The 19,338-nt window shown below is 41.9% G+C and overlaps 1 protein-coding gene across 1 annotated transcript in view; it reads left to right on the top strand.

Annotated features, from left to right (window-relative positions):
• The window catches only part of LOC127179834 (protein unc-79 homolog), a 48,294-nt gene that overhangs the window by 19,467 nt on the left and 9,489 nt on the right, over positions 1-19,338 (top strand). Inside the window, exons 17-33 of the mRNA XM_051133589.1 lie at positions 1,688-1,828; positions 2,343-2,558; positions 2,662-2,889; positions 5,068-5,203; positions 5,313-5,392; positions 5,470-5,618; positions 5,753-5,910; positions 8,177-8,358; positions 8,444-8,645; positions 9,438-9,617; positions 9,759-9,827; positions 10,396-10,685; positions 10,762-10,944; positions 12,985-13,150; positions 13,226-13,375; positions 13,452-14,624; positions 16,012-16,113. Coding sequence (XP_050989546.1) covers positions 1,688-1,828; positions 2,343-2,558; positions 2,662-2,889; positions 5,068-5,203; positions 5,313-5,392; positions 5,470-5,618; positions 5,753-5,910; positions 8,177-8,358; positions 8,444-8,645; positions 9,438-9,617; positions 9,759-9,827; positions 10,396-10,685; positions 10,762-10,944; positions 12,985-13,150; positions 13,226-13,375; positions 13,452-14,624; positions 16,012-16,113 — 3,805 coding nt within the window. The remainder of the gene's footprint in view (positions 1-1,687; positions 1,829-2,342; positions 2,559-2,661; positions 2,890-5,067; positions 5,204-5,312; positions 5,393-5,469; positions 5,619-5,752; positions 5,911-8,176; positions 8,359-8,443; positions 8,646-9,437; positions 9,618-9,758; positions 9,828-10,395; positions 10,686-10,761; positions 10,945-12,984; positions 13,151-13,225; positions 13,376-13,451; positions 14,625-16,011; positions 16,114-19,338) is intronic.

Below are 19,338 nucleotides of genomic sequence, written 5' to 3'. Positions count from 1 at the left end.
ATTTGAAAACATGGAATCTGAGGATGCAAAAAAATCAAAATATTGAGAAAATCACCTTTAAAGTTGTTCAAATGAAGCAATGCATATTACTAATCAAAAATTAAGTTTTGATATATTTACAGTAGAAATGTTACAAAATATCTTCATGGAACATGATCTTTACTTAATATCCTAATGATTTTTGGCTTTAAAAAAAATCAATCATTTTTTGGTAAAAATAAAAAATTGCTACTTAAGACTGGTTTTGTGGTCCAGGGTCACAAATGTTAGTTAATGAAAGATAAGTTTTGCTTATTAGTATGGTTGAATTGGATCAACAAAGGTCAGCAGCAAAGACATTGGTTAATAAAATGGGATTAAATGCATGAAGGAAACAAAAAGTAACTCAGATATTTTCTTGTAAATGAAAAAGTAATGCACTACTTTACTAGTTACTTGAAAAAAAGTAATCTGATTACGTAACTTGTGTTACTTGTAATGTGTTACCCCCAAAACTGATCATCATCAAGTCCAAGCACTACATCAGATGCTGAACGGTGCTAATATATACCTCTGTCAGGACCACTGTCGTCAAAATGACAGACGATATCATTAATACTTAATGATATTTAAGTGTAAGACATTATTCAGATAAAAGGAGTCTGAATCAATGAGGAATATCAGAAGCCAAGTCCTGACTGTGGCAAAAGGAGGAGTTGGGGATGGAGGAGGGTGTTTTGCTCCTGAGCAAGCGACAAAGCTGCCGAATAATACTGAATAGAGCTTATGTAGGAATGCCATGATAGGTGTCGTATTCCTATAGGCAGATGTGATCAGCTGAGAGTCAGCTGATGTGAGCTTGACTCGCGTGACCTGCCAGAACTAACGCTATATGCTTAATTTATGGTGTGCTGAAATAGTTCCCAAAATCAGGATCCTAACCCTTATCTCCATACCCAAATCTCAGATGGCCAGACAGTGTTTCCTGCTTTATGAATTGTTGAAATATTGGCATCCAGGATCCTGTGATCCCAGACACTGTAGTGAGTTTAAAAATGTAGTAACTCCACCCCAAAATGAAAATTTTGCCATGAATCACTTACCCCCATGTCGTTCCAAACCCATAAAACCTTCGTTTGTCTTCAGAACAAAAATTACGATATTTTTGATGCATTCTGACAGCTATCTGACCCTCTCATAGACAGCAATGTAATTAACACGATCAACGTCCAGAAACGTAGCAAGGAGATCGCTAAAATAATCCATGTGACATCAGGGGTTCAAATGTAATTTTACGAAGCTACGAATGCAAAGGAAACAAAAATAATGACTTTATTCAACAATTCGTCTCCTCCGCTTCAACCTAGCGCGGATACGCTGTTTCCATTGAAATAAGAGTGAACGACACAAACAGCGTTTATCCATGCTAGGGTGATGCGGAGGAGACGAAGTGATTAATGACAAAATTTTCTTTTTGGGGTAAAGTAACCTTTTAATGTGTGATATGAAAAAAATAGTGTGCATTGATTAAAACGTTATTTAGTATGTTTTTTTATCCATTTTTCCCCAGAGGACTGTTGACTGTAGCTCATTTCCGGTTTTGTTGTTGTTGTGGGGACATTTGGACTCCACACACCTACTGTATGACGGATTTAACAAGACTTGAACCCGTGGCTCATTTCATTTGTCAGCTGTGTCTGCTCCCCAGGTTCTGTCAGAGCTGGACATCGTGGTTCCTCTGCAGCTGCTCATCAGCATGTTCTCTGATGGTGTGAACTCACTGAAGGAACTGGCCAATCAGAGAAGAGCTCGTGCCACAGACCTGTCAGGAAACGCAGGAGCTCGCAGGGTAATACACACGCTCACCCACATCAGCGCTGCAAATCCCTAACCTAATCCGGTGTTCCTGGTCAAAAATGACCAGCCCTTTTAAAATGGCTCAAAATCTCTTTTGGAACTGAAAAGTTGTAGAAATTATTTTTGGAACTGAACCTTGTTTAAAAAATACCTACCTTGTAGATATTTTTTGTTACATCCTGTGTGAGCAAAGTCAGTAAGTTTTAGTCCACTGCAAATTAACCAGCATTTTTGGGAAAAAGAAAATCCGCTGCTGGTCAAAATGAATGAAACGCAACATGAGGGTTAAGAGCGTGGATGCAGTTTTAAACATGTTGTTGTGACAGAAATCTGACAACTGCATGTGATTTACTGCGTTCCCTCCTTGCTGAGACATGAGGAGACATTTTTTGCCAGATGTGCAAAATGGAAACTATTTTCTCAGTTGTGCAATGTTTGGTGATATTTTGCGCTTCTGGGCGTGTCCTGTAGAGCTGTATCATGTGCGTGGTTGTGTTTCGCCGTAGGTGAGTGTGGTGTCAGACCCCGGCAGGAGAGGACAGCACAATAACCTGAGTCCGTTTCCCAGTCCGTTCCGGAGCCCCTTCCGCAGCCCCCTGCGCTGCAGCCCCTTCAAGAACCTCGGACACGCCGCCGGAAACTGCGCCCTGGACCTGGACTGCGACGATGACGACATGAACCTGGGCTGCTTCATCCTCATGTTTGACCTGGTCCTTAAACAGGTGGAGTCGGTCGCACACGTAGAGAGATAATGAGCATGAGAGTGAGGCTAGCATAGTTTTTAGAAGATGTCTGACGTATGTTCACGTGTGCGTGTGCGTGTAGATGGAGCTGCAGGACGACGCGCTGACGCTGGGACTGGAGAGCAGTCTGGGTCGGGATGTGGTGGGCATCATAAACAGCGTTCTTCAGGCTCCGTGGGGCGGTTCGCACACCTGTCAGAAGGATGAGAAGGCGTTGGAGTGCAGCCTGTGCCAGTCCAGCATCCTGTGCTACCAGCTGGCCTGCGATCTGCTGCAGAGACTGACGCCGCGCGAGGAGATACGGCTGGTGGTGAGACGCGTTTGCTCTATCGCTGGATCTCCATTGAGCTCTGCTGTCTTTGACTGGGCGTCATAACGTCAGGTTTATACTTGACCTGGTCAAAACCAGGAGCGGCTTGACTGACACGTTTAGTTGGTCCTCATCCTATTAGCCCACAACCTTAACCTTTAAAGGAGTAGAGCGGTTCACCTGAAAAATAAATATCTGATGAAAATGTGCTCACCCTCAGTTCACTAAAGATGTAGAAGAGATGTTGTTTTCTTTATCAGATTTGTATAAATGTGTCATTCCATCCGTCTCACCAATGGATGCGAATGGGTGCAGCTGATAAAAACATCACAGTAATGCACAAGTAATCCACACCACTCCAGTCCATCAGTGAACAAAAGACAAAAGATGAAACAAATCCATCATTAAGACATTTTGAACTTCAAACCGTTGATTTCGGCTAAAATACGAGTCCATAATCCATTATAACCTTCCCTTTCGTCCCATTCACAGTTCCTTTCCTATGATGACCAGGAGGGGACATGTTCAGTTCGCTTAATTTTGTCATGGCCACAAGATATTAATTTGTGGGAACGTCATATTATGTTGTGGCCACGTGATGTGAAGTCGTGGCCTCGAGATGCTCTGTTGAAGAAACAATATATTTTTCCCGTGGCCACGATGTGTAAACAAACCTGCGTGACCATAGTAACTCAGGATTATCAGAGATGGATTTATTAATATTTTACTTTGAATTTATACATTTTTATTATCTTTTTATCTATTATCTTTGTAGAAATTAATACATTATTAAATGATTATATTAACCACAGGTGACACATGATGTAAACAGCATTCTAATGAAGTTTATCTTAAATAAATGTTACATAAAGTACATCAAATAAAATAGGCCTACAAGAAAACATTTTTACCAATCCTGCAGTCCATTATTATTATTATTATTAGTCTATTATTATTGGTTGTATTTTTTATTTTCGTTTATATTTGTTTTGCCTCTTCATTTTGATCTCTTTACTTAAGGGAGAACAACAATTTACAGATAATGTACTCACCCCCTTGTCATCCAAGATGTTCATGTCTTTTGTTTTTTGAGGAAAACATTTCAGCATTTTCTCCATATAATGGACTGCTATGGTGCCCCGATTCTAAACTTCCAAAATGCAGTTTAAATGCAGCTTCAAACGATCACAAATGTGGTTGTAAACAATCCCAGCCGAGGAAGAAGGGTCTTATCTAGTGAAACGATCGGTTATTTTAATATGTTTAATGTCAAATGTTTTACCTTTTTTGTTAGAGGTGTTTGATCTTCTTCGCATGTTCACTTTGCAAACACTGTGTCTGTACTTCTGCAGCGATGTAGGATGATTTTGAAATGATTTTTGAAGTTGAGGGAGAAAATATGACTGGAGTTTGTCGACATACCCGAACTGTCTTGAGCCAGAATACACAGAGTTCAGGGAGAAAAGACAAGACGAGCGTTTGAGATTAAAAAGTATTAAAATTGTATTATTTTAAATGAAAATAACCAATGGTTTCGCTAGATAAGACCCTTCTTCCTCGGCTGGGATCATTTACAACCTCATTTGTGATCATTTGAAGCTGCATTTAAACTGTATTTTGGAAGTTCAAACTCGGGGCACCATATCAGTCCATTATATGGAGAAAAATGCTGAAATGTTTTCCGCACAAAACAATTTCTTTATGACAGAAGAAAGAAAAGAAATGAACATCGTGGATGACAAAAGGGTGAGTGTATTATATGTGAATCTTTGTTTTGGAAGTGAACGTCGTGGGCACAGCAGAATTACACACCCCTCACGGTCACCGTACGTTCCAACTGAACATGTTTGTTCCCTTACAGTAAATAACAACTAAAACACCCGCATCCTCTTTCTCCTGGAAGCTGAGTAAAACCAGCCAATCAGATGACATCTTCCTAAGCAGTGAAATTGATTCTAATATATCAGAAAATATATCAGACAGGAACAGACTGTGGGACTGAGCCTGCCAAACCTCACGTGGACTTTTTTTTTTTTACACTTCATCACATCATATTCCTGAATGTAATATAGTGTAATACAGTTTACATGAATGTAATGTAATTCTCCCTGATTCACACAGACAGATAAGAATGATAAGGATGAAGAGCTTTTTCAGCATGTCGTGTGTGTTTGACAGGAACCATCCGAGTGTCTGGAGGAGAGTTTGGTTTTCCCTCAAGCTGAATTTCCTCTCAAATCAGAGAATGCAGCGGATGAAGCAGACGCTCCGTCAGAAAACCCCGGCAGCCACAATCCCTCTCCTGAGATCCCGCGTACGTGCTCACGTCAGCGCTTCAGCCCGTTTTCAGTAGCGATCGCATTGTTTATGTATTAGTGCACTGCATTTTCTGTTTCTGATCACGAATGCGTTCTGTTCCCTAGCGTTAAAGAATAGCGCGGACAGGAAGTTCTCGTACCTACAGCTTCCTGTTTCTCTCAAGCTTCTGTACACCATTCTGCAGGTACACGTCTCACGCAGTTCAGTCAGGTTTGTGTGTCGTTCACGTTTCTCATGAGTCTGCTGCGACGTTTCTTGTAGGAGATGAGTAAGTTTGAGGAGCCAGACATCCTCTTCAACATGCTCAACTGTCTGAAGATCCTGTGTCTGCACGGAGAATGCCTGTATCACGCCAGAAAAGATCACCCGCAATTCCTGGCCTACATACAGGAGAAGATGCTCATTCCCAGGTAGCGTTTCATAATAACAGCAAACCTACTGTAACTGTCATTTTGATAACTGTATCATATCACGATTACAGTCAGGTATGTTTGTAGGAACGGCACGTTTCATATTCAGATGGCTGATTGTTGTTTGTCCTCAGCTTGTGGTCCATGCTGAAGTCAGAGTTCTGTCAGCTGGCGTCTCTGGCCGTCCCGCAGCTCCTGCACGCGCTTTCTCTGTCCCACGGCGCCGATATCTTCTGGAGGCTGGTGGACAACAGCTTCAACAGTCAGGACTGGAAGATCCGCTTCGAAGCAGGTCTGACCGCATTCGCGTCTACACCTTTCTGTTCATTTGCTAAAACGCTGTGCTGCCATGATTAGCGCTCGGCTCCTGCAGCGCTGTGGGATTAACTGGAGCCTCTTATGGTGATTGACAGAGAAGCTGTGACCTTGAGCTACAGTCAAACATCCTCTGTGCGCTTTCACACGTATCCACAAACACGACCCGCGCAGATAAAGAGGACTGATGGGCCGTAAATTAAGTGTTGTGCGAAGGCTTCGACATTTACCGCTCACAGTGTCGGCACGCCATATGACGAGCTGGTGCTGTGTGCTACATCAGCTGGGAAGAAAACACCTACAACGCAATAATAACCAGACATTAATGCACTAAAAACCACACCGCATCCACCCACAGCACACTAGTGTCATGATGGCAAACAAGAAATTGAAAGACACTGAAGTGGTTGAAAATAAAAAGCTATGAACAATCATTTCACACACAGAGTACCAAAAGTTATGTGAGAATAATGAGAAAAAAGAAAAGGAGAGGGAAAAAAGGCCTAAGCAGGACAATCACAGAAATGGTGAAGGATCTATTTCTTTTCCAGGTGGTGTAGTTCCTGCTGTGTGTCTGTCCAAAACTTTTCACATTTTCGAAGGCCTTTTAATCTGTTACCAGTGCCTGTCATCCAAGTGATTGATTCGGTTCCTTCGTGATTTATACAGTGCTGCTTGAAAGTTTGTGAACCCTTTAGAATTTTCTGTATTTCTGCATAAATATAACACAAAACATCATCAGATTTTCACACAAGTTGACAAAGAGAATCCAATCAAACAAACAAGACAAAAAAACACTTTGTCGTTTAGTTATTGAGAAAAATGATCCAGTGTTAAATATTTGTAAGGTGCAAAAGTATCTGTTGTGACCCCTTTTTGAAGCAAAAACTGCAGGTAATGTTTTTGTAACTGCTGATCAGTCCTGCACAACGACTTTTAGTTGCTCAGAAGTTATCCTGGGGTTCTCTGCAACCTCGGAAACTATCATACATCTTTCTTTGGAGTGGTCTCTGTTGGCCGACCACTTCTGTGGAGGGTAACTGTGGTCTAGAATTTGCTCCATTTGTAAACAATCTGTCTGACTGTGGATATGTGAAGTCCAAACTCTTTAGAGATGGTTTTGCAACCTTTTCCAGCCTGATGAGCAACAACAACTCTTTTTCTGAGGTCCTCAGAGATCTCCTTTGCTTGTGCCGTGATTCACTTTCACAAACATGATCAGACTTTAATAGATCCCTGTTCTTTCAATAAAACAGGGCATAAACTGACACCTAATTGTCGTCCTATTGACTGAAAACACTTCTGAACAGATTGACTTGTGCGACTCACAAATATTTAACGCTGGATCATTTTTCATAATAAATAAATGACAAAGTATATAGTTTTATCTCATTTGTTTAATTGGGTTCTCTTTGTCAATTTTCAGAACGTGTGTAAAAATCTGCTGAACTTTTTGGTCATATTTATGCAGAAATATAGAAAATTATAAAAGGTTCACAAACATTCAAGCAGCACTGTACCTACAACCGTGAACAAATGTTACAAATGAGTGTCTGTGGATAATTGATTTGTAGCTGTCGATGAAAGCTGTTCAAAGCCAAAACACTGGCCAGCAACATTTTTAATGATTTGGCCCATATGTATTACAGGCTTTTAATTTTCAACCACTTGAGTGCCTTACAGATTCTTCTTTATCATTCACAGGTTTTTATGTAGCACAGCCTTCTTCTATATTTCTAAGATAATAACAGTAGTTGATGTCCTTGATGATGTGACCCTGGAGCACAAAACCAGTCTTAAGTCGCTGGGGTTTATTTGTAGCAGTAGCCAACAATACATTGCATGGGTCAAAATTATTGATTTTTCTTTTAAGCCAAAAATCATTAGGATATGAAATAAAGATTGTACAATTCCTACTGTAAATATATCAAAACTTAATTTTTGATTAGTAATATTCATTGATAAGAATTAAATTTGGACAACTTTATAGGTGATTTTCTCAATATTTTGATTTTTTTTTTTTTTTTGCACCCTCAGATTTCTGATTTTCAAATAGTTGTATCTCGGCCAAATATTGTCCTATCCTAACAAACCATACATCCATGGAAAGCTTATTTATTTATTTGATGTATAAAACTCAATTTCAAAAAATGTACCCTTATGACTGGCTTTGTGGTCCAGGGTCACATATTATTTCTGTTAACACTGGCAGAACGGTATGAAGTAAAGGCTGTCTCTTTCAGTGGAGCGCGTGGCCGTCCTGTGCCGCTTTCTGGACATCGGCTCAGTCACTAAGAGCCACGTGCTGAAGTATTCTCTAGCGCACGCTTTCTGCTGCTTCCTGGCCAGCGTAGAGGACGTCAACCCGGCTGTGGCCACCAGAGCACGCCTGCTGCTGGACTCCATCAAACGGCCCGCGCTGCAGGTGAGCAGAGACGCGATCGGTGCCAGTGTCTCCGTGACGTCGCGAAGGGAGAGGGACAAACCTGTCTTTGTGTGTCCTCCACCAGGGTCTGTGTCTGTGCCTGGACTTCCAGTTTGACACGGTGGTCAGGGACCGGCCCGTCATCCTCAGCAAACTGCTGCTGCTGCACTCGCTCAGTCAGGAGATCCCCGCTCTCAGCTGGGAGTTCTTCGTCAACCGCTTCGAGACGCTGTCGCTCGAGGCCCAGCTGCACCTGGACTGCAATAAAGAGTTTCCTTTTCCTACAAGTGAGTGTGTTTGAATGAGCTGTTCATGTCCACACGTCTGTAGAGTGTGTCCAGAGTATCAAGAGGGATTCTGAGGGTCTTAAGTCGCCCTTCCACAAATGAAGGCCTTCGTAAGGTCTTAGTTTAGAGCAGAAAGTCTTAAATGAATAAAGTCTCCCAAGTGTAACAGAAAAAAGAACACTTTCCTTTTTTCCAGTACAAATATCTAAACATTCTTAAATCAAGATACATTTACTTGCTTTCTAAGAAATCGGATATAGTTAAATGATTTAATGTGTATAACAAAAAACAAATATCTGTCAGTCAGGTATGAAATCTTGAATTACCTATTTGTTAAGTTGATTTTTCTGAGCCCATTGGCACATACATGTGTTTGTTTTAATCATAAGTTCTCTTCATTTTGATGTATTTCTCATAACACATGACTTCTAATGTCATTTTGCATCAGTAAATGCATGCTGATTTAAGAATCTTAAGACATTCACACTGCAAAGCGAGACAAAAGTACTGAGGAAGAGCAGCTTTTTTTGTTGCAGTGTGATCAGAAGCTACAATAAAAGTTATTTTTATATTCTAGTGGTTTAGAGCTATTAAAGCTTTAAACGTTTGTATTTTCAAACTGTTGCTAATAAAACTCATTGTGTTCCCCTTGGACATTTACTGAACGCATTGAAGTGTTGTGTTCCCTTTACATTTTCTTCTTGATAAGGTCTTAAGATATCTTAAATGTATAAAACCTGCAGAAGCCCTGATTATACACCACGTTGATTATGTCTTGATTTACTCCGCAAGCAATCACAGCTGTGAGGACTAACGTGGCCAACCTGAGCGATGCGGCCATGTGGAAGATCAGACGTGCTCGCTTCGCCCGCAATCGCCAGAAGAGCGTCCGCTCGTTACGAGACAGCGTCAAGGGTCCGTCCGGGTCCAAACGCACTTTCTCCCTCCCGGAGACACTGTGCAACAAACTGCGTGAGTGTCCTGAACTTTCTGCTTTCTGCTGCTTTGCTATTTTTCCATCACGTCTCTCACCTCAGATGCTTTGCCTGAAGTGAAATATTTGTCTCTATATTCAGCAAAGATGTCTTTCTGTTTCTCTTCTTTGGGATTCAGCTCTAAGACTCACTAGACAAGAGCAGTCGGCACCCACACTGGGAAACATGCTAGAGAAAGTCCTGACAGGTAAAGCGCTAACCACGTCATGCATAGCAGCACAGCGAAAATACTGCAAGTGTATGATGGTTTTAGCACACACTGCTGACCCTCAGTTCTTCCTTTTAGCATGTGCTGGATATAATTAAATGTATCACTACTTTGGGTGTGCTCAGAATCATCACCCCGCCTTTAGGGGTCATATTATGATTTTGGTGTGTGCTAGAATCGATTTTCATGCTTGATGCTTGTTGTCAAACGCACTGTTTAGTTCCTGTTTCGATGAAGCCCCTCCTGAAGTATGAAATGTGCTCTGATTGGTTAGATTGGTTAGATTATTTAAATGAGTGACATTGCAACTTCACGATATACGGAAGAAGCGCTGTAGTCCGAATGAGCCGTTTGATGTAGTTCTTAAGTGTTGAACAGAATATCTTCTTGTAGACTGGACTTTCAGCTTTGTCATCTTGCAGATCTTTTTTTAGCCTATTTTCATTGCAAGTTGAAAAAGTGAAAAAGCATAATAGGACCCTCTTAACACACAGTTGTGCAGCGTATGTAGAGGACACTAAAAGCGTCACGCCTTGTTAACGTGCAGGCGAGAGCTCTCCTCCAGAGGACGACTCCCTCATTAAAGATCTGCTGCCGGAGGACGCGGGCATAGACCACCAGACCGTCCATCAGCTCATCATGGTGCTCATGAAGTTCATGGCCAAAGACAAAAGCAGCGCGGAGACAGACATCGGCAGCGCCAAAGCCTTCAACACGGTCAAGCGGCATCTCTACGTCCTGCTGGGATACGATCAGCAGATGGGATGCTTCATGATCACCCCTCAGAAAATGCGCTCCTCCACCTGCTTCAACGCCTTCATCGCAGGAATCGCTCAGGTGAGCTCAGCTCTGTGCGCTCGCCTTTTTGTGAGGAGCGTGTCGGCGTTGCTGACGGACGGTTTTGTCTCTTCAGGTTATGGACTATAACATTGGTTTGGGCAAACAGCTGCTGCCGCTGGTGGTGCAGGTGCTGAAGTACTGCACGTGTCCGCAGCTGAGGCCTAACTTCCAGGAGCCGCCGCGCTGCTCGCTGTGGGCCCTCAAACCTCACATAAGACAGATGTGGCTCAAAGCCCTGCTCGTCATCCTCTATAAGGTACTCCTCGTAACTGTGGCCAGGATGCAGTGGATCTCTCATGTATATATCTATAAAAAGAGATAAATGATAAAATTATCTGACTCTCACCACATGGCTGTTTTGTATTTATAACTGACATATCTTTGCCATTACATTCAAAACACTCTTGAATTACTGAGTATATTTATTATTTTAGGCCTTACGCCGAAAACATACAGCTATGTTCACACTTGGCATCATTTTTGACAAGTTGACAAGGGTGCTTTTTTAGTTCAAAAAATACAAATCTGTCAGCGTTGCAGCTGAGGACGTCTTTTTGGCATTTTTGCCTTTTATTTGATACAATAGTATTCTGACAGGAAACGAAGTGGGAAAGCGAGAGAGGGCGACACGATTGGGAAAAGTCTGCTAACCGGGACTCGAAAAAGGGAAAGCGCAGCGGCGCTAATGTACATGTTGATGCGCTGCCCACGAGACTATTAGTGCCGCGTGTTGGTTTTTAAAGTTAACGGGGAGGAGAATGTCAGTTCACAACAATAAAATAAAAGTCTACCGGCACCGTCTCCGTTTTTTCTTGTTGTTCTTGTTTTTATGGAAATGACAGGTCTCGCTACTGGCTTGTCATTGGTCAGCTGTCAAAAAGGCGCTTGACGTAGGGCGTTTTTTTTGTTTTTTTTTTTTCAGAAAAGTTCAACTTCAGCTTGAAGTCAACTTGAAAAGACGCTCTGAGCTGCAGAAAAAGACGCCGGCGGTGGGGTTTAAAAAAAACGCTCAGGTCTTTTTTGAAAACAGTTTACTCCATAGGATTATAATGTAAAACAGACGCAGTTTAACAAAAAAAACGCCAATTGTGAACATGGCCTAAGACATCAAAATGACTAATTTCAAACAATACGTCAACCTTGATTTGCACATTTTCTGTCATTCCCCCACAAAGTTATGGGCTTGACATTTGTGTTAGTAGTAATTCATTTATCCCAAATGTTTTTTTTTTTTAATAGCTATATTTATAGGGAATGTGATATGTGCATGTGCGCTGGAAGTATCAGCAAATTCCCTTGTCTTGTAATAACAATGAACAAAAAAGGAAAACAATAGAAACTCAACCTGTCAGAATCCCACATGCAGCTTTGTAAAGCGAATGGGAATGTTTAAAGTAAACTAACAGCATGACTGCTGTTGTGAAATTCATTTAGGGATTGTATGATGTAAGGAGAGACAACAAACACACTGAACTTTTCATAGTGTGCAATTTATGCCACTGACAACACTGTAAGTTGATGAAATCAAACAATAGAGTTATATGTAATAGTTAATGGAAGAGAGATGAATCTGTCATTGGAGCAAAACATTTTTTTTCACTGGATTAAATTTTAATCACATTACTTCTTTTTTTTTTTTTACATTGTATTTTGATGAAGTACAGGTACTTGAATAAGGCGATTATGGTTGCTCTCTGTACAAATACACACACAACATGACATCAAGTGAACTCATTATAATGCATATTTGTTTTGGTCACAACCAGGATCAGTTTCCTCAAGGTCTAGAAGTTTCCTAGAAACGATATATGGAGATAGAATTGTTGCTTAATTCCAAATAAATAAATTATGATCCACAAATAAATGTAAGGAGATTAACAAAAATTAAACATGTTGACAAATAAATAGAACGAGATCCACAAATCTTAAAATCTTAAAGTTTCACAAACATGAATTAAATTCCCCCCATCCCCCCAAATAATCACAAAAAATACAAAAACATATAAAAAACATATATGTCACGAAGACAACTTTATACCTATTTAACTATACGCCGAATCCCATCAAAGAACTGTCTATTGGATTCTGTTCTACTTAAAAGCAAACTGATCTCTCCTGTGAAAAGAGCAGCACAAAGGCCATGAATCTTATTCCTCTAAAAGCATTACTATTGGCTTAGTGTTGCAATTCAGTAGAAAAATTGTGTTTTCATCTTTGTTGCGCTCTGTGTTTTAACTCAGCAAGTAACTGAACTGAGGGATCTTGGCGTCTTCTTCACTGTCGTGCTGTGTTTCAGTATCCATATAGAGACATGGACATGAGTAAAGACGTGGTGCTCCATCTGATCCACATCACCATCAACACGCTGAACGCTCAGTACCACAGCTGCAGGTCGCACGTGTCCGCGGGCCCGCTGTACAGCGACAACTCCAACATCAGCCGCTACAGCGAGAAAGAGAAAGGTACGGATCAGACTGTGCATCACGGGAACGGTTAGTGACGTCCTGTCGCCTAACGCCCTGTGTTTCCCTGTGTAGAGGAGGACAGCGTATTTGACGAGTCGGACATCCACGATACTCCAACGGGAGCGGGCAGCAAGGAGTCGCAGACCTTCTTCGCCCGTCTGAAGAGGATCGGTGGCAGCAAGTCTGTCAAGTATCAGCCTGTGGAGCTCAACGCTCAGAGAAGTGCGTGTCTGGACGGATGCGGTGTGCGCTCGCAATGCTTTCTTCAGCTAACCTTCTGCTCTTGTCTTCTGCACAGGTGAGATCGAGCTGGCCGAATACAAGGAGGGCGGCGCGCTGCAGGACACGCTGCTGTACTCGGGCCGAGAGGACACCAACAGCAAGAAGAAGAGACTGCAAGCCATGCACAAGCAGAAGTCTCTGGACATCGGCAACACAGACTCCATCCTCTTCAATTTGGACGAGCACCGACGCAAGTCTTGCATCGACCGCTGCGACCTGCAGGGCCCGCCAGCCCTACAGCCCTCGTCTTCCTCCTCTATAGGCAGACAGCAGCACAGAGCTCAGCACCACGGGAAAGACTCGTCTAACGGCCACTCCGTCATCGACCGTAGAGGCTCCAGCGCTCAGAACGACAACATCAGGCCCATTATACCCGAGGTGCGTCTCAGCTGCATGGAGACGTTTGAAGATAAACCCGCCGGTCTGGACTCGCCGCTGGCCGCGCCCGCGCTCGACAAGGACGATCCGGATCTCATAGACCTTTCCTCCGACTGCACGTCCATCCCCGAGAAACACTCCATTCTCTCGCTCTCCGACAGCGACTCGCTGGTTTTCGAGCCGCTGCCTCCTCTGCGCATTGTCGAGAGCAACGAGGACCTGTTTGAGGCCCTCAGACTCCCCGGTGGAGTGCTGTGCAGACCCGAGGATCGGTCAGCGGCCTCCGTCGGCGCCACGGCACACTCTCCTCCGCTCGTGCAGGTCAGCGTAGAGGACTGCTCCAAGAACGAGAAGCTCGAGCCTCCCGCGGTCTCTTCGCCGGCGTCTCTGGAGCTCCCGGACTTCACGGCTCCTCACGAAGGCGCCATGACCCTGAAACAGAAACGCGATCTCTTCAGAAAGACGTCGCACATGCCGAACGCATCCCTGGACGATTCGTGCACGCAGCCCGACGATAACGGCGGAACGAGCCCCTCGAGCAAGTCTGTCATTCTTCAGATTCCCTTGGAAGTGCTCGAGTCGCTGGATCCGTTAAACGTGGAAGGAGCAGGAGACGAGGACAACGACGAGACCGACGAGAGAGACAGCGACCCCAAACCTGACGACGAGAGCGACGAGGCTGAATTCAAGATACAGATCGTGCCACGGCAGCGCAAAGAGAGGAAGATTGCCGTCAGCGCCATCCAGAGGGAGTATCTGGACATCTCGTTCAACACGATAGACAAAATGAGAGAACCGGCCACAGAGTCAGGTCTGTCTGCTTGGTTTGTTAGCATCCTTTGGTTTTGCGTGTCTTGTTCCTGTACTGTGTTTCGCTTTGTTGTCTTTGTTGGTTTGTATGTGTATTGTTAGTATTTAATAAAAACATCACTGGTAACAGTTTAGTTTGATGCTTTAGATCAGGGGTCCGGTGTCCTGCATAGTTTAGCTCCAATCCTAATCAAACACAGCTGAACCAGCTAATCAGGGTCTGTTAGGTATACTTGAAACTTCCAGGCAGGTGTGTTGAGGGAGAATAGAGCTGAACTCTGCAGGACACCGGCCCTCCAGGACCGAGTTTGGTGTCCCCTGCTTTAGACATCCTGCTAGTAACTTAACAAATCAATGTGAGTAGACTGTCTGCTTAGTATCTGCTAACACTTTATTTTGATGGACATTTTATTGACTATAAGTAACTTTTCAAGTACATGTCAGGTTATTCAACTAACTACCTTGTAATAAGAGCTAGTTGGCATATAATTGCAAATTAATGAGAGTTATACCATGGGCTGTCTGAATACTTGATTGTGACTGTTTAATACACAGGTAGTTTACTCACTGTGCCATGTTAATATGCTGCCTTCATTAAAGCACACACACACACACACACACACACACACACACATGTTGTGTTTCCATGTTTTATGGGGACATTCCATAGGCGTAATGGTTTTTCTACTGTACAAACCGTATTTTCTGTCGCCCTACACCTAAACCTGGCCCTCACATTAAACTGTGCACACTTTTACTTTCTAATAAAAACTCATTCTGCATGATTTATAAGCCTGTTTCCTCATGGGGACCTCACAAATGTCCCCACAAGGTCAAAATTTACTGGTATCACTATCCTTGTGGGGACATTTGATTCCCATAACGTGATAAATATCAGACACACACACACACACACACACAATAACCATAGTTTTTGCTCTCCTGGTCAGATATTGCAGTGCAAACATTAGTGACAGCTTTAACTTGTCAGTTTTGGTAAATGTTCAAGGTGTAAGTGGGATAATCCACGGCTTAGTGTGCATTAAACAATTTTTATGTAATGTAATGTGATGGGTTTTTTTGAGCCTCCCCGCTGTGTGTTAAAATTGATTAATCCGCATCTAACCGTGGATTATCCCTTACTTAGTTGGCATGTAGTTGCAAAGTTACTTATAGTTAGCAGAATGTCAAAGTGTAAACAAATTGCTGATGATAAAAATAAATTTCAAAAAGAAGACCTTCGGCAGATTAACAGTGGGACAAACATTGATGATTTAAAGGCATTAATGTAGCTCATGTAGGTGACACATCAAGTACATCCTACTAATTATTGTCCTAACAATGTCTGACACTCAGACTGACTGTCATTTCCCTGTGTTGTTGCACAGATACAAAATCTCTGTCGAACCTGGAGAAGCCCAGAGAATCGGCCTCTGCTCCGGCCCTGGAGGCTGCCGTCCCTGAAACCAGCCATCGCTCCTCAGTATCCAGTAAATCACCTACACATAAATGCTCATATTAATATGATCATTGAATAGGGATGGGCGATATGGGCTTAAAAATGTATCACGATAATTTCTGGTATTTATCGCGACAACAGTATCAATGTTTCTTTAGAGAAAAGTATTATTTTTCCTATTTTTACCCAAAATAGGGTGTTGTGAGCATTACTGAGTGCACTGTTTATTCACAGGAATGTGAAATCAATTGTTTGCACTTTCTGTACTGGAAGCCGAATTCCTTGTGTGTGAAACGCACTTGGCAATAAAGTTTTTTTCTTATTCGGAAGCCGGAGGGCGCCCTTGCACAGAAACTCCACATATGCTTTATAGCAGAAGTAACAGTACTGATGACGCTTCAGGAATCTCTAATCCAGTGATCGCTGTAGCTGAATAAAACGCAGATTAGGGCTGGGTGATACTGCAAAATTTGGTATCGATCCGGTAGCAAGTAAATACAGGGCCAGTATCGCCGATATTGATACCTATACTGATACTTTTACTTTAAAAAGCATGCGCTTGAACCTAAATGTACTTTTCTGTAGGGGAGAACAGTGTGTCATGATTTATGAGTTGAATGCTCTCAAAGCAGCTATAATTAAATGTATATGTTAAAACCCAGGACAAATTTTAAACACTTTTAAGCCAAATAAAAACATCTGTATTATTGTAATGATCTGGATTTGCAAACACAAACTTATTACTAGAGAACAATGAATTGTTTTAACTTTCCTTCAGTCTGGGGTTTTTGTTCAGAAACAATAATATAATAACAAAACCAATTCTCTTTTAGCACTTCTTCAATGTCTTTAAACAAATAAATGTAAAACAAATATGCATTTCAAATACATTTTAAATAAACAAAGAACACAAAATTATTACTGGCGAACAAATGTTTTAAAACTTTTTTTTTCAGTTTTTGTTCACTGTTTGTTCAAAATAACAAAATAAAGTGTTTCCCTTTCATTAGACACTAAACATTGCCTTATTTTATGAACAAAGTGCAAACAATTGCTTGTATATAATGAAGTAAATAAAGTGCAAATAACTAAACAAACTACTATTGCTTCGAATCTTCAGTCTTTGGCTTTACACCCCCAAAGCCCTCCTACATCCAAATAAATATTCCCTGCAGCCCCTTTTTAAACCTTGACACCCTGTTAAGATTTAGAGGTTTTTGTTCAGAAACAGTAACGTGTTAACATGGTTCCCTTTTATTGCACTTCTTCTTTGGCTTACTAACTGTCCTGCCTTCGAGAAAATCCTTTCAGCGGGTACAGATGTTGCAGTGACTCCCAGGTGTTTCTTGGCAATCTTGCTAAGAGACGGGAACATCGGTTCATTCTTTTTCCACCAAAGTAGTGGGTCTTGAGCCCGTGGAATTGGCTTCTCTTCTGAGTACCGCCGCATTTCAATTAAGGCATCAGTGCCAGTTGTGCGATGCACTTGGGATGCAAGAACTTGAGAGTCAAACTCTGTCTATATCCCACCTTTTGCAGCTGCCCCTGCAGACGAGGTTGAGGTAGTTGCAGTAGTCATTGCTGATGTAGAGCTTGTGGCTGAGCTTGAGCTTGGTTCAGCAGCAGACTCTGAACTGAGATCGGAGGTCTGGTTCATTGACTGAATTTCAGTGATGAGTCGACCTTTCACAGGTTCAACGTTTGCCATGTCACGAAATCCAAGGTTTTTAAATCGAATGTCCAGGTAGGTACTGACAGCCAGACCGTAAAAGGTTTCAATACCTCTGAAACGACGTTGGCATTGTGCTGACAGCTCAGCAGCTAGCTTGCTACCTTGGCACTGATATGTTGCAGTTGATCTCAGAAGTAGTGACACCAGGGGAATCACCTTTGACACTGAAACATGTTTTTCAGTTGATATCTCTCTTGTTACTTCCTCAAATGGTCTCAGGGCATCAGTGGACAGACTGATCACTGACCAGTCTTCCTCACCTAAGCACAGCGAAGTCTTTCCAAGAAGACAGAGGACTGTGGTAACAGCTTCCCTCTGCTCACGTAGTCTGTTGAACGTATAGAACACAGAGTTCCATCTTGTTTCAGCTGATTGTATCAGTTTGTGTTCTGGAGAATTTAGTTCTTTGAGCTTCTCTGCTGCTCTTGTGCTGTGGTGAAAGAAAGCTACAATAGCACTGCATCTCTGCTGGATGTCAAGAAGATCAGGGAGAGCTTTAATGGAGTCTTTTACTACCAAATTTAGCGTGTGTGCAAAACACGGATAATGTGCCCAACCAGCTTTGCGCACAGCTGCAACCATATTGGCACCATTGTCTGTTATTACAGCCTGAATTTTGTCTGTTATGCCCCATTCATCAGTGATTCTTTTTAATTGTGCGCAAATGTTGTCAGCTGTGTGTTGTCCTGAAAAACTACAGGTTTCTAGGACATAGGCTTGCATTTGCCAGTTCCTGTCAATAATATGGCATGAGACAGTTAAATAAGCCTCTGTGGCTCTTGATGTCCACATGTCTGTTGTAAGTACAGCACTGTTTGCATCATCTAGAGATTTTTTCACTTTTGAACGGCTCTCTTCATACATTGCTGGTATTTTCCCTTCCATTCAATTTTTCCTACTTGGAATCCTGTAACGTGGATCAAGTGTCCTGACAAAACTCCTAAAACCCTCATCTTCGACCACAGAAAGAGGTTGCAGGTCCTTTGCAATCATTTCAGCAAGGCTCTTTGTAATTTCAATAGCTATTGGGGAATCACTTAGGTAAAATAGAAAAATAATTAAGTATAGCCTAAAGCCTATCTTACCTATGTAGCCAAAATATAAATCCTATAGTGTCCCTTTCACAGTTAACACAAAAGGGATATTCAGACATTTTCATATTTTAAGTTTATGGTATACAGTGGTGGCCAGAATTGTTAGAACACCTGTATTCTCACCAGCAAGTGTTTTTAAATTTTTTTTTTTTTTTTTTTTCCTACTAACACACTACAGCAAAAGATAACTGACTTAAAACTGACTTAAAAAATTTTTTAGCTGGTGAAAAAACGACTGTTCTAATCATTTTGGCCACCACTGTATATTTTTAAATTCCAAAATAATTCATATAAATAGCAGGTTTTAATGTGCTGACTATATAGGCTATATTTAATCAGCCTGATGATGAAAGTAACAAGTTCAACTATGACCAAGTATTTGTTTTGTTTTTTTCAAATTGGCATTAACTAATACTGAATGTCCTATATA

The sequence above is a fragment of the Labeo rohita genome, chromosome 17 (assembly GCF_022985175.1).
Source record: "Labeo rohita strain BAU-BD-2019 chromosome 17, IGBB_LRoh.1.0, whole genome shotgun sequence".
In the NCBI taxonomy this organism is placed as follows: domain Eukaryota; kingdom Metazoa; phylum Chordata; class Actinopteri; order Cypriniformes; family Cyprinidae; genus Labeo; species Labeo rohita.
The sequence above is the reverse complement of the archived record's forward strand: the minus strand, read 5'-3'. Positions and strand labels throughout refer to the sequence as shown.